The sequence below is a fragment of the Pararge aegeria genome, chromosome 11 (genome assembly GCF_905163445.1).
Source record: "Pararge aegeria chromosome 11, ilParAegt1.1, whole genome shotgun sequence".
In the NCBI taxonomy this organism is placed as follows: domain Eukaryota; kingdom Metazoa; phylum Arthropoda; class Insecta; order Lepidoptera; family Nymphalidae; genus Pararge; species Pararge aegeria.
The window spans coordinates 17,586,761-17,601,899 of NC_053190.1; the positions used below are offsets into that span (position 1 = coordinate 17,586,761).

Sequence of the window (15,139 nt, forward strand, 5' to 3'; positions counted from 1 at the left end):
CAATAAAAACAATCAAGTCAAAACGTAGCCCAACAGCTAGGCAGTGGCGTGCATTTCATACATGCACAAAAGCACTGCATACCTAAATTATTTCATATAAGTCGTATTGGAGGGGAATTTTCCCATTTTATGCCATGTACCGGCTCTATGCATACCCTGGTAAAAAACCCTGTGCACGCCTCTGCAGCTAGGTCTAGCAATTCAAACAGAGCTATAGCGCCAGCGTTTTTAGAGTGGGTCTTGGAAGCTATTCAGTAAGAAGAGTTCTGGATGGGAATGGTACAAAACATTGTGCAAGTAATATAAAAAATATTTTAAAATGACAATCTGAGATGGTGATAACAAAAAGAACACCCGGCTTTGTTTGTTGTGGGTTTCTTCTTAGACCAGCCCCAGGACGCGTTTGGAACCCTCGTAGCTTTAGTTTTAAGTTTACGAATGTAGTTATCGCCATCACTACTCACTGCTATGTACACATTTTTTATGCAATCAACGCTTCAAAAGTGACATCTTGGTGCCTATTTGAATAAAGAAATATTTGACTTTGACTTAATAGATTAAGATGAGATTTATTTATTTATTAGGAAGCCAATGTGCATACAACCTATCTTAATATATGGACACATTTAACAATTGTTTTATAATGCTGTACACCCCACTTAAAGGCTAACTCAGCAAGCATTACACAAAAGACACTCTTTGTTTACCACCAAATTTTGTGATATTTAGCCACTAAACAAAAAAAATTTAATATCAAAAAGAGGAAAAAAAAATAAACCCTAACCCTAACCCTAAGAAAAAAATAAAAATAAATGACTAACTTTCTTCTTAACTTCTTTTTTGAAAAACGGATTATATGAGGACTTAGCCGAAGCGAATACATGAGTAAATCACTGAGGAGTGAGGGTATTAAATTGTTTCGACATTCTCGTGACACACTAGAAGATGCACACACAAAATCTTACTAAGTTAACCGTATTTGTGTATTTCAAAGTCAAAGTCAAAAATATCTTTATTCAAGTAGGCCCATAGGTGGCACTTTTGATGCGTACATAAGAATTACACGGTAGTGAGGTGATGGCGATAACCACATTGAACATTCGTAAACTTAAAACTAAAGCTACGAGGGTTCCAAACGCGTCCTGGTCTAAGAAGAAGCCCACAACAAACTTAGCCGGGTGTTTTTTTTTTTTATCACCATCTCACAATGTCATTTTGAATGTTATTTTGAATTCCATCCACTTAATTTCAATATCGGATTTCCTTGGCTTGAAGGCCATTCAACATTCATATATTCTAACTCGTGCCATGACAATCTGGCCTTACTCTTCCTTCCGAAAATTCTCCTGCATTCACGTTCACGATCACGGAAGCCAAAGCATACCTGCAATCTGGCAAGCAGCCATAACATTTCCATCCCGTCTCAATCGCCCACTTGACAGTGAAAACGCCTTTCGATGATTGGTGAGCGTGTATCGACTTCAAACAAACCTGAGTTAATCTCTAACAGTCAGTTCATGTGATTCACGAGCTCTTGTCAGTGTATTTCCCTTCACAATAACTGCCCCTGACCTTCTATTTCCACTGTACGAAATGTCAGTAGCCTTCCCGAGTTCGAAGTTAAATAAATTTTGATCTTCTTTTAAGCTTTCTTAACATGTACGTGATAACGCATCAGCAGCAGGGTACTCGTTTCCGTTGATGTACGCTGTCAAATTCGCTTATGTAGATACAACAACTGCGTAACTTCGGAGTTTCTACAACCAAACTTATTATTATTATTATTTAACTCTACACTATGAAGTTAGGAAGATAAAAGAACAATAGAAGACAGAAGTAGAATACAAAAGGCGGCCTTATCGCTTAGTAGCGATCTCTGCCAGGCAACCTTTGGATTAGAAAAAGATGAGCGAGAGCGGGCAGGTGGATTAAAATTATTATAAACATACATAAATACAAATTGCACAAATAAGAAAAATATAACAAATAAATAGAAAATAATAAACAAATATATTTTCAAACCTACATAAATACTTAAGAAAATATAGATATTAAAAATAAACATAAGGTCGTCATCAATGAGCAAGATAAAATGCTTTCACCGCGTTACCTTACCTTAGATATCACAAAAATTAATGGCATATGGGCCGTAAACACTGTTAAATGGCTTCTTTACGACTATGTTCTGAAAATGCACGATGTAATAATGCCCCATAACCTGTCTTTGTCGACACAGCTTGTCCGTCGCTAAGTCTAACACATTGCCTGGGCGAACGTACACACCTTTTGAGTCATGAACAAAACCTGTGGATTCCGGAATACACGCAGGGCATAACCTATGTCCTGCAAAAGCAACCGGCGTGTAGCGATACTAATTTAATTTTAAAAAACTATTGAGGTTTGTTAGCAAAATGTAAAATATGGTTAGGTCGCTATGCAAGGCTATTAAAAAAAGCCTTAGGTTTAGGCCGTTTTATATCACTTGTATGTACTTCTATAATGGTTTTCTTATATAATTATTATTTTGTTTTTACATGCCTTGTTGCTTTATGAAATTAAATCTAGTTTGCATGATTTTTTTGCATAAGGATTCTATTTATTGTTTTAAAGAAATCTTTGCAATCATCTTAGGTTTAATAATGAAATGAACGATGAAATCCGATGTTTTACTACTGAACACAACGACATAAACACCGCGCTGTTTGCGCATGCATCTATTAGAAAAGTTACTTAGTCATGGGGGCTGAGTCATCAACTTTTTCGGCTTAGCGATGTTGAAGTGGCAATGGCGAGGAATATAGCTAAGAAGACCGATGAATGTTGTTCCAAAAGAAATCGGATTGACCTTATATTTTGTAGTGATGCCTAATCTTTTTACGCGCCCAAAAAGAAGTGTAATGTTTGTAGGGTTCATATTTAGAATGCCAGTTTCATAATTTCAGAATTACATTACATAATTCTGAGTGACTTAGTCTACTGACTATACCTTGATGAAATTTGGTACTTAAAAAAACCAGAGGGTTCCAGGTGCATTTAATAAAGAGCCTCGGTAATCTATTATATGCTTATAGATTTATCGATTAAATCGATCTTTAAAAGTAAGTAGAAAGGTAGAAAGAAATTAATGGGATCTAGGATTTTTTTTTTAGTCCACTGCAAGTTGGCCCTTGACTGCAATTTCACCTGGTGGTTAGTGACGATGGAGTCTATGATGGTAGCGGGCTAACCAGTTAGGGAGTACGGTAGTCATACTCCTAATCGGTTTCCACGCGACATCGCACTGGAACATTAAATCACTTAGCGGCACGTCTTTTTCGGTAGAGTGGTAACTAGTCATGGCCAAAGCCTCCCGCCAGACCAAAGCGTCCCAGCCGGTAATGGAACCCGGACCTCCTACTTAAATTCACAGCGTTCACCGTTGCGCCAGCGAGGTCGTCAGTTCGAGGAGATCAGCAGTTAGTTGCTTGTAGTCAAAGTCAAAGTCATAAATATCTTTATTCAAGTAGGCCCATAGATGGCACTTTTGATGCGTACATAAGAATTACACGGTAGTGAGATGATGGCGATAACCACATTCGTAAACTTAAAACTAAAGCTACGAGGGTTCCAAACGCGTCCTGATCTAAGAAGAAGCCCACAACAAACTTACCCGGGTGTTTTTTTTCTTTTTGTTATCACCATCTCACAATGTCATTTTAAATTATTAGAAGAGCAACCTGGTTAGAGCAATAATTTACACCCAAGCTTTTTTATCGATAACGTAGTCCTTTATACTATAATAGTAGTTTTCTATAAGCTACTTTTCACGAGCATCGGTAGTTCTACCTATTTTAGAAACCTACTCAAAAAAGAAAATGTTTCTGTCTCTCTAGCCAATGGAACGTGGCCGTGTCCTCCGCCGCCCGCACTTCCTGTCAAACGCGAACACGGCACTCCGCTTCTTGGCAGGCAAGCGGATCAAGTTGGTCAACATCAACGCCGCCGACCTGGTGGACGGCAGGCCGGCCGTCGTGCTCGGCCTGATATGGACCATCATACTCTACTTCCAGGTAAACATTGAGTTCTTCTTACTAAGCTAATCTATCAAAAATTTAAAATTTAAGAAACCCCCTAAAACCTTCAATATTACCACGCCCTTCAGACCTTCAATGTTATAAACCATTTCTACTCATCATATTCTACTTGTCAAGTCCTTCATTTCATATTCATATTGAGGAAGCTGTAAAAAATAAAATAATTTAATTCGCAATTTTTCTAATATATAATTATATTTTTATATAATATTTTATTTTATTTTATTTTATTTTATTTATTTTAGTTTATTTATTTTGTGGAGGACCAATTTGAATCCAAGCTAAGGACACTCCCGACTAATTTACCTTTTAAAAATGAAATTAAAATTACGGTGCCACGTACACGCACACACCCACAAACACACGTACAAACCCACACACACATACACACATCAAACTTATACCACCCCTTCGTTCCTGCTACGGCGGTAAATAAATTAGCTGGTCCAAAAGTAGATTTCCCATTTCCACTGTGATTTTTGTAGATCAGCATAGATAGCATTTTAGACCTACCACTTTAGTTTAGTTTAGAGGGTTCATCGACGCCAGTTTATTTTGAACGTAAAATCTAAGATTAACTAGACCGGAATAGGTACTTTATCTACAAGCGTTTAGTATCAGCGTTACAATCGGATAGTGAAGTTAACTTTGGGAAAGACTTTCTAAACAAACCTACACGCCATTAGTTAGAAGTTAGAACACTAGCAACTTTCACTACTTTCCAAATAGAACCCTCACTGGTAACCCTGATTTAGTTAGATATATTGAAGCAAGTTTAGCTCGAATTTTAGAAATAAACTTAGTTAAACTGAAGTAAAACAACTAGTTGCTTTGAGATATTGGTCTACATATGGGGCTTTACACAAAACAATGAACTGAACTAAATTGACATTGTATAGAAGCAGGCGTTACTTTGCGGAAATCCATGATATATTATCAAAATTAAGCTTAATTTGCTATACTCCGCGAAAAGCAGGAGAATCTGTGTGGTGTAATTTATAATTTCTTCAATCCTTATACTCCACACCAAACAGATCCTCGGCAATACACCCTCTACGCACGTTTCGCTCCGAAACCGGAGCATCATCAGGAGATGTTGACTTTACAATGATTAATTGTTAAGTCCTGACTTAACGTGCGTAGAGGGTGTATTGCCGAGGATCTGTTTGGTGTGGAGTATAAGGATTGAAGAAATTATAAATTACACCACACAGATTCTCCTGCTTTTCGCGGAGTATAGCAAATTAAGCTTAATTTTGATAATAAATTGACATTATCTAAGAGTAATGTCCTTTGCTATATACTCTGTGTGGAAACGGATATGACAGAGCTCGTCTGGAGAGTACTGCCGCCAAAAAGCATTGCGGTGAAGGGCGTGCTTGGTTGTGTTATTACAGACACATGGTGGACTTGGATGGACACAGTGTGGCACTTTGAAGGACGTAATCCTTGCATGCCCTGCAAGGTGTTGCTCTGTTTAGTTGATCCGTCAAATATTATGTGGTTTAGGATCTTTATTTCTCAAAAGAATTACAAAAAATTAGCTTAGTTGAGAAAACATTATTTTAAAATATTATTTTCTGAGTCGTGGCCGTGGGTTCGATTCCCACAACTGAAAAATGTTTGTGTGATAAACATGAATGTTTTTCAGTGTCTGGGTGTTTATCTGTATATTATAAGTAATTCTGTAATAGAAATATTCATCAGTCATCTTAGTACCCATAACACAAGCTACGCTTACTTTGGGGCTAGATGGCGATGTGTGTAATGTAAATAAATAAATAAAAATATATATATAAATCTAAGAAGCTAAAAGAAAATGTTCGTACAATCGGGTAGTTTCACAAATATTACCGAGCAAAAACATACGACTTAAACAAAGATTATCGTTTACTGGAGACGTTTTATTACTATAAAAAAACGAGACCAGCGTAAATTCTGATATTGTGAATTCCGAAACTGGGGATCGATCCGGGATCTCCTGCTGAACCAGAACGCTCAACACCGCGCCAGCGAGGTCATTAAAACTTATTGTATCGTTTGCTTGGCTTCTTCTTGATGTACCTTGCCCTGTCTACCTATTTGTCCTCTCATTAGATCTGTTTGAACATTACCACTGTCTTAAACCCTCGTAGATCTTGTACCCCATTTAATTGGCTTGAACACATTTTGTTTGCGCAAGCTTCGCTCAAATTATTGGATCCACAGGACAACGGACTAAAGGTGGGTAAAAATAGCGCAATTTAATGTAATTTTTGTTTCAAATTGTACTGTCAGTTTTTTAGATTAGCCCGCAAGCAAACTGTTTAGTGTTATAGATAAATTATAAAGTACATCACATAGTAAGTAGTTTAGTGAACATCCAATGAAGGGGTTAAGGCCTTAGTCCACCACGCTGGCCCAATGCGGATTGGTGGACTCCACACACCTTTGAGAACATTATGGAGAACTCTCAGGCATGCAGGTGTCCTCACGATGTTTTCCTTCACCGTTGAATCAAGTGATATTTTAATTTCCTAAAACGAACATAACTTAGAAAAGTTAGAGGTGCGTACTGGGATTTGAACTCGCCCCCCCGAAAGTGGTGCTCCATCCCCGCTTTTATGGTGTTATATTTTGGTGGTATTTGGTCCACCTCATATGGCACCCGCGAGAGAAGCAGGGGTGGTGAAACTGTATTCTAATCTGCCCTTACAACACAGCTCACAAAAGCCACGTCGATCGATTTCGTATTTCATAAATCCCTGATATAAATTTTTGTTCGTCTACTTTCGTAATATTCGTTATTTTTTTATTTCTGCGTAATGTTTTGTAAATTAATCTCATAAATATCAAACACTCTTGGAAGGAATTAGGTCGCGGGTTATTTCTGAATTGGTTCGCCCTGATTATAAATATGGCGCTTGATTAAGAGATGGTGAAACATAATGCTTTTCATTAACTGAAATTGTTTTGTAGTTCATCATAACCATCATCATGTCAACCAATCGACATCCACTGCTGGACATAGGTCTTTGTAGGGAGTTCCAAAAAACACGGTCCCGGGCCGCTTGTCTCCAGCGGCTCCCAGCGACTCGCCTCATGTCATCTGTCCACATCGTTGGGGGCCGAACAGCGCTTCCCGAATTTTGAAGTTATCAACCTTTTTTTCTCCTCCTCCTCCTCTTCGTGCCACACAAAGGAGAGCGCTGTGCTTAAGTAGGAGGTCCAAGGGCGATTCCCGACATACCGATTTATTCTTTCTAAATTTTCTCTGGTGTGATCACGTTCATAAGGCTTTGGCCGTGGCTACCGACTAAGACGTGCCGCTTAGTGATTTAGTGTCCACTAAGAATTCGTACAGAAACCGATTAGAGGGTATGACAACCATACAGGTTAGCCCGCTACCATCTTAGGCTGCATCATCACTTACATGCTCGTCATCCTACCACCAGGTGAGATTGCAGTCAAGGGCTGACCTTAAAAAAAGAAAAAAATTAACCTTCGATCAATAATAAAGCGGTGATAGACATATTCTGTCGCGGACTTATTTTTAGAACTTTTAAATGGGTTCATGGGAACAACTTTGTCATACATAATTTCCGCAGCGTACGCAGCGGATGTTCTTAAAAGGAGAAAAAAAATCCCGATTTTAAAACATTCTTCAACGTTGCTAGGCTAGGCTTTTGGTCTTAGCGTGACGATATGTAGCCTATAGCCTTCCTCGGTAAATGGGCTATCAAACAAAGATTTTTTTAAATCGGACCGGAATTCAAGTAAACTAACAAACAAACAAACTCTTCAGCTTTATATATTATATAGAATAAGATGAGCGTTTTCTATGTAAACAAATTGAAATATCACTTGCTTTAACCGTGACTGAAAACATCATAACAAAACTTTAAGAGCTCTCCATAACGTTCTCAAAAGGCTTGTGAGGTCTACCAAACCGAACTTGGCCAGCGTGCTAGACTACGGCCTAAACTTTTCTCATTTTGAGAGGAGACCCGTGCCCTGTGGTGGGCAGGTAGTCTGTGATATATAAATTGCATAAAACGCACATAACTTAGAAAGTTTAGAAATAAAGTTATGTCGTGTTGGGATTCGAACTCAACCACCCGAAAGCGAGGCGTAAGGCTTAACCACTAGGCTAAGGGTGTTACATAAAAACCTATGGGGTAGATTGCTCAAAGAAAATTATCTCTAAAGTTCTACGTCAGTTTTTTGGGCTTAAGCTTGTCTATCATTCAATCAGGCGAAAACTTTTTTGATATAAGTAGTAAATTATAAGAAGGTTTTTTTTATTAAGCACGAACAAGTAAATAAAAAAAAAAACTTCCTCCAGATCGAAGAGAATAGCCGAGCATTGGAATACCTGGGCGGATCCCGGTGTGCCTCAGTCATGTCACAGGAGTCTGGCGCAGCGACTCCCACGCACAGGGCTGAAGACAGATGGAAGCAAGGAGCCAAGAAGACTTTGTTACAATGGGTTGCTAACGCATTACCTAAGTAAGTAGAAACTACGTAATAATGTCCTTAATACCCTCACTGCGGTACGAAGTAAGGCCAGCGATACTTATGGGGTCGAGGACAGGTGGAATAAGGGAGCTAAGGATAGTTCGTTACAATGGGTTCCTTACCTTACCTAAGTCAGCAGGTACTACGAAGACATCGCTGACCTTGACTCTGTGAGCATCGCTGCTCAGACGATCGAGAACAGTTTGAATTAGGGAGCCAAGGAAAGTTAGAATGGGTTACTTACGCCTTACCTAAGTAAGTAGAAACTACGTAACACTATCCTAAAGATCACTGTGTGTAGAGCAGCGATGCTCAAAGAGTCGAGGAGAAGAGTAAGCATGGAGCCAAGAAGACCTTTTTACAATGGTTTGCTAACGCTTTCCTAAGTAAGTAGCAACTACGTAGCACTATCCTTAAGTCACCACTGAGTTGTAGAGCAACGATGCTCACAGGGTCGCAAGAACTTTGATTCTAGTATAAGTTGAGCTTTTTGTAGCAGAGCTGGTCTGGGGAAATACTACAGCTATTCTTATTTATACAGCCAAGCAGCACTGCTTTAAGGCGATGATTTTTAGTTACCATGAGGTTGGCCACCTGCTTGGTCCATAAATTATTACTACTATAGTCACATGACTATATCTATATTAAGGAGTTTCTAATAATTGTGTTTGGAAATGTACTGTACGCATTATTCAACATCCTCAGCCTATTAATGCCTCACTGCGGGGCACAGTCGGGGGTCAGTCGGGAAGGCGGGAGTGAAGAAGGCTTCAGAAACTCTACACCCAACAGTTTTAGCAAGACCCGGGAATCGAACTCGGGACCCTTTGATCTTTAATTGAACATGCCAAGCACTTGACCAACGAGACAGTTTATGATTTAATAAAATATTTGTTGCTAACTCAAACTGCTATTGAAATTGTTTTCTTTTGCTCAATCAAGGGACTCAAACATCCAAGTAACAGACTTCGGCCCATCATGGCGTGACGGTATCGCTTTCCTCGCTATCATCGACGCTATCAAAGCAAACCTTATCAACTTGGCTGAAATGAAGAGGAAGACCAACAGACAGCGTTTGGAACATGCCTTCGACGTAGCCGAAAGCGAGCTTGGAATCGCCAGGCTCTTGGACGCTGAGGATGTGGATGTGGACAAGCCTGATGAAAGGTCTATCATGACCTACGTAGCACAGTTCCTACATAAATACCCAGAACCTAAGGTGAGTTAATTAATATTTCTTTTTTTTTTAGTAAAACCAGATATTCTTAATGAAGTTTTTGAAGCTGTATTTATGAAGCTACGACAATGCAGGATTTATAATAGAAATAATTTAAAAAACATAATAGAAATTATCTACTTACACATTACATAATTCTCTCTATTATCCAGACCACGGGCCCAGATGCCGTCGCAGCGGTGCAAGAGGAATACGAATCACTTCGCATGTGGTTGACAGAACGTGTCACTACCATCCAACGGCAGTATGATACAAGGACTCTCTCGAGAAATTACGAAGATTATGTGCGCGCCGAAAACGACCGCCTCGCCAGAGAACCCATCTACCAGAAACTTGAAAAACTCATGTATACACAAAGCTTAGTAGCCATCGCACCCAAATCCTGGCGAGAACTTGTCTCCCTATGGATCGATCTAGAGAGACTCCACAGACGATGGCTTTGGCTCCTAGACACCGATCTACCTGGAGAATTCTGTATGGTAGGTGAGTGGCTGGGGAGGGCCGAATATTTACTGTACTTTGATGAAATACCCACAGCATTAGACGACCGAACTGCCGCTATCATAAGCGAAAAACTGGAAGAACATAGCCAATTTTTCGTAGATCTACCAGAAGTGCTCGAGAGATTCGAGTCGGCCTTGAGATCTCCCGACGCTTCTAGGATACCTCCCGAAAGATTGCAAGATATGAAAGACCGTCTGCAAACAGTTGAGCGTAGAGCTCCACAGAGAAAAGCCAGGTTAAAGTACCTAGAACATAAATGTTGCATTGTTGCTTTCACGGAACTGACCAAGGCCAAACTAGCTGTGTGGACGGGAAAGTACGGTCGCATTGATTACGTTCATGCCTTATTAGATGATTATGACAATTTTGTTACGAAAAATAAGATTTTCCAGGAATTTGATAAAGCGTATATTGATATTAAACAAGTAGCAGAGGAATACAAGAAAGTATGTGAAGTTGATAGGACTGAAGCGAGAGAAATTGACGCCTTCTTGAGAGACGTTGCTGAGAACTGGAGAAGAGTGGCATCAGACGTCAGATGTGCTCGAAGTGTTTTGGAGGAAGTTATTGCTCATTGGGAAAGATGGACGACATTAGCAGACCAGTTTACAAGTTGGTTGGACAAAGCCCAACATATGTTAAGGGTTTCGGAGGACGAGAGACTAGAATTCTTTCAGGATCTGACCGTTTGGAAAGAAAAGCATCAATTGCTTGGCGATGCTGCTGGATTTCTGGCTGCAACGTGCTCAGAAGAAATTACTTCTGAAATCAAGAGAAAGTACGTGGAAATTACTGAACGCTGGGAACGAGTTTGGGAAGAAGCAGAATGGTAAATATTATGAAATTATTAAGTAAACTATCAAAACAGTCAATTTAAGTCGGGTGATTTAAAGGTAAAGAATAATAATAAAAAATACAACTTCATTTAGCCTGAAATTTTGCAAATTGTAATCGCAACTGAGAAAAAGCAAAATAACCGGTTTATTAATTTAAATACATAAACATATTGAAGATATATTGGGTTATTTTTTTTTTTTAAACTCGTTTTTTTATGCTCAATAATCATACCTTATTTTGAATTTCAGTTACGTACGTGGAGGTGACGCACTACGCCATCGCAGAGAGTTAGCTCAAGGTATTCAGAACCTTGACTCCTGGTTGATAGGCGCTGAAAACCTGTTATCCAGGCAACCAAGGGCAAATACAACAGACATACAAACATACATAGATCAGTTACTGCAGCTTAACTCTGAGATTGAACAGCATGAAGAGTTATTCAAATCTATCAGCAGGTATTTTTAGCCAAATGAAGTTATTCACTTTAGTATTGTTAGTTAGAGTAATAGAATTCGTTAAGCATGCCTTAGAGAATACAGGAACTTTCTAGACTACTTTTCCAGAGAAAAAAAATGTCTATGTTTGATTATTGAAGCTAAAGAGGAAATTACATGGACATAGAAAATGCCGTGTAAAACAACAAACAAGAATACTTTCACACGTTTGCATTTATAACATTGTTTCAATAAAAGAAAAGATAAGTTTTATATTTAAAGCAAGAGTTGTCTTAGGAAATTGAACTGTTAGATTGAAGTCTTAGAACATTGCTGACGTAAAATTAAAACGGTTATATTAATCTAGCATCAATACTACGAAAGATTGGAAATCTGGGTTATAAAATGTGACAATAATATGATTCTATTTCTAGAACGTTCCAAAACGCAATTGCGGAGTTGCCACGCGATGATGTAGAAAATAACATGAAGAAACTTAAAGAACAGAAGGAAGCCCTTGTTAGGGTAAGGGCGACCGTACCTGTAAAACTGCATCAATACAGACAGCTGTTGGTGCAGCACGAGTCTTTGGAAAGTGGACAAAAAGAGATCGGTCAGTGGTTAGACAAGGCTGAAGAGTCTCTGAGGACCACCACTGAAACTAGACGGTAAGTGAAGGCCTTGTAAATTGACCTAAGTAAATAGTTTTAGAAAAATAATATATGGATTATTTTCGATTTTTATCTTGAAGATCAACATTCTATTTTACAAAATGGTAAATAAAAGTTGGATTGCATCTATTAGTGCAAATTTTAGCTACTTATTTATAAAGTGTAATATTAGCTACTAGTTGTTACCAGCATTCTTCTTCCACGTTAAAAAGGATTTCTTGGAACCGCCTGCCTGTGGGAACCGTTTCTGGAATAAAAAGTATTCTATGTTACTCTCCGTCTTTTCGAATATGTCGAAAATCTAGTTCATTGGTTTCTTACTTAGGGCGCGAAGAAACAAAGAAACACAATTTCCAATTATAACAATAGTTAGATGAAGAAAGAAATTTTTGACGGCAAAGTATTGGCAAACGTCCTCAGTTATGAAAGTTAAACACCTAAGTAAATGTCCCATATCACCCTATCTTTCATAAGCTATAATATTTTATTTTATTTATTTATTAACTCATTACACATAATATACATCACAGGTCTTAATTTAAAGGTGTAAGCATAAACTCAAAAGAATTTTTCCGTACACCCAGCCGTTGATAAATTTTTGCTTTGTTAGTCTAATAATAGATTAATATTTTAACATTTACAAGTACTAAAGAAGCATGTTCCTAATTTACTGGCGTAATGTTTCAGCGAGGTAATAGAAGAGCGATACGAGATTCATCGCAGCTTCTTCTCTAGAACAACATACTACCGCTCCATGCTAGAGAGCAAGAACAAAGTGTTCCAAAACATTGTTAACTCCGCTGATACTGACAAAAGTGCTGACGTCACAGAACAAGTCAGATTGATGAGGGACCTTAATGAGAGGTAAGCTACCCACTATGCACTCTTATGCCATTATCTTATGTGTCTTGTTAATGGATTAACCGATACTTGAGACTCTATTGTTAGCCTGATTTCAGCTTATTAATAGGGCTCAGGATTAGATTAGGTCAATAAAATATTTATTTTCATAAAAGTATTGATAGAAAAAGTTTAAGTTTGCAAATGATCTTATTTAAATTTATGACCGAGCGATGCGAAGTCACTGGTGTTTTCTGGGAAATTGAAGCAAAAATCCTGTTTTCAAAAATATATAGAATCACCAAACTTTATAATTCAGAACTATGGGTATTAAATTTCATTTTTATTGTTATAATAATAGACATTTTACGATGTACGAGTTGAAATAGTTTAAACTGCACATAAGTTGCACCAATAACACATCTGCTAGATAAAGCAGCAACACCATTGCTAAACGTCACTGCGATGACCAAGCTGCTTGCTAGACTTAAAAATATTATTTGTATTATCAAAATTAAGCTTAATTTGCTATACTCCGCGAAAAGCAGAAAGAATCTGTGTGGTGTAATTTATAATTTCTTCAATCCTTATACCCCACACCAAACAGATCTTCGGCAATATACCCTCCGCACACAGATTCTCCTGCTTTTCGCGGAGTATAGCAAATTAAGCTTAATTTTGATAATAATGATATATTATCAAAATTAAGCTTATTTTCATTAAGGATTTCCGCAAAGTAACGCCTGCTTCTATCCAATATCTATCCAATATTATTTGTATTGTCAGATTCGCACACGTTTCATCTGAAGCAACTCGCAAGGAAGCCGACCTGCAACGTCTCGTCCGAGCCTGGGATGAGTTCGAGACAAAGAAGCGAGCGGTGGAGGAGTGGGCCTCGAGAGCTGAGGCATTGTTAGCTGACAACAGGGTGGATTCGAAACAGGCTGTGGATTTCCATAAAAGATTCTTCCAAGGTGCTGATGAGAGGGCTGTGTCGGAACTCGTCCGTTCTGGAAGGGAACTTATTGAGGTTGGTATACATAAGTGAAGTTTTTTTTTATTATGCCATGCAACTGGACAAAGCTTAGTAATCAATTCAAATCAACTTCTGGTGAACTGCTCGGTAAATTAAAGCGCGTGAACCAGTGTCAAACATTTGCATTTTAAAATCCAATACGTCAGTATTCTAAAACGTAACTGTAAAGTATTTTTTTTCATCTCGGTAAAGAAATTTTAAGAAAAGTCTACTAAGGTGTTTGTAAGAAAAGTGAGTATAAGCTTTTCTGCAAATGTTATCCAAAATGATATCTTCGTGGGCAATGAGAAACATTATCAAAGAAACCTTTATTTTTCACGAGAAATTTTGTTCATGCCGTGTTCCATTATACTGTAAAGTGTTGTGTGTAATATCCAAGCAAAGTGTTCTATTTAACAATGTATTTTTTTATCAGCTTGTTAACGAAGAAGACAGGCCACGCGTAGTGCAAACTGTTGAAGAGTTACAGCGCAGATGGAAGGAGCTCCTCGACAAGGCGCCGCCACATCTCATGCGGCTAGAGTTCAGGCTGGATGAGGCCGTCTTCCATCATTGCATCAAGGATATTGAGAAGGAGATCGTTTATGAAGAACAGGTAATTAAAGTTACGTGCGTAGAGGGTACATTGCCGAAGATCTTTTTGGTGTGGAGTATACGAAATTATAAACTACAACATACAGATTCTCCTACGGAGTATAATTGTTTTTTTAGCAATTATGAAGTGTTTCTTAACAATTATTCATTGTAAAGTAAACATCTCCTGAGGATGCTCCGGTTTCGGAGCGAAACGTGCGTAGAGGGTACATTTCCGAGGATCTGTTTGGCGTGGAGTATACCGATTGAAGTAATTATAAATTACACCATACAGATTCTCCTGCTGTTCGCGGATTATAGCAAATTAAGCTTAATTTGCATATCACATTATGGATTTCCGCAAAGTAACGCCTTCTTCTATCCAATACTTAAAAGTTCTCCATACTATATGCATTTTGCAGCAGCAAAATTGTAAT

At 38.3% G+C, this 15,139-nt stretch overlaps 1 protein-coding gene across 7 annotated transcripts in view; it reads left to right on the plus strand.

The window, feature by feature from the left end:
- The window catches only part of LOC120627573 (nesprin-1), a 233,921-nt gene that overhangs the window by 86,191 nt on the left and 132,591 nt on the right, over positions 1–15,139 (plus strand). For all 7 annotated transcript variants that reach the window (XM_039895576.1, XM_039895578.1, XM_039895577.1 and 4 more), the window contains exons 5-13: positions 3,873–4,049; positions 8,398–8,561; positions 9,513–9,789; positions 9,960–11,140; positions 11,397–11,603; positions 12,017–12,250; positions 12,941–13,117; positions 13,880–14,123; positions 14,545–14,724. In XM_039895576.1, the coding sequence (XP_039751510.1) occupies positions 3,873–4,049; positions 8,398–8,561; positions 9,513–9,789; positions 9,960–11,140; positions 11,397–11,603; positions 12,017–12,250; positions 12,941–13,117; positions 13,880–14,123; positions 14,545–14,724 (2,841 nt within the window). The remainder of the gene's footprint in view (positions 1–3,872; positions 4,050–8,397; positions 8,562–9,512; positions 9,790–9,959; positions 11,141–11,396; positions 11,604–12,016; positions 12,251–12,940; positions 13,118–13,879; positions 14,124–14,544; positions 14,725–15,139) is intronic.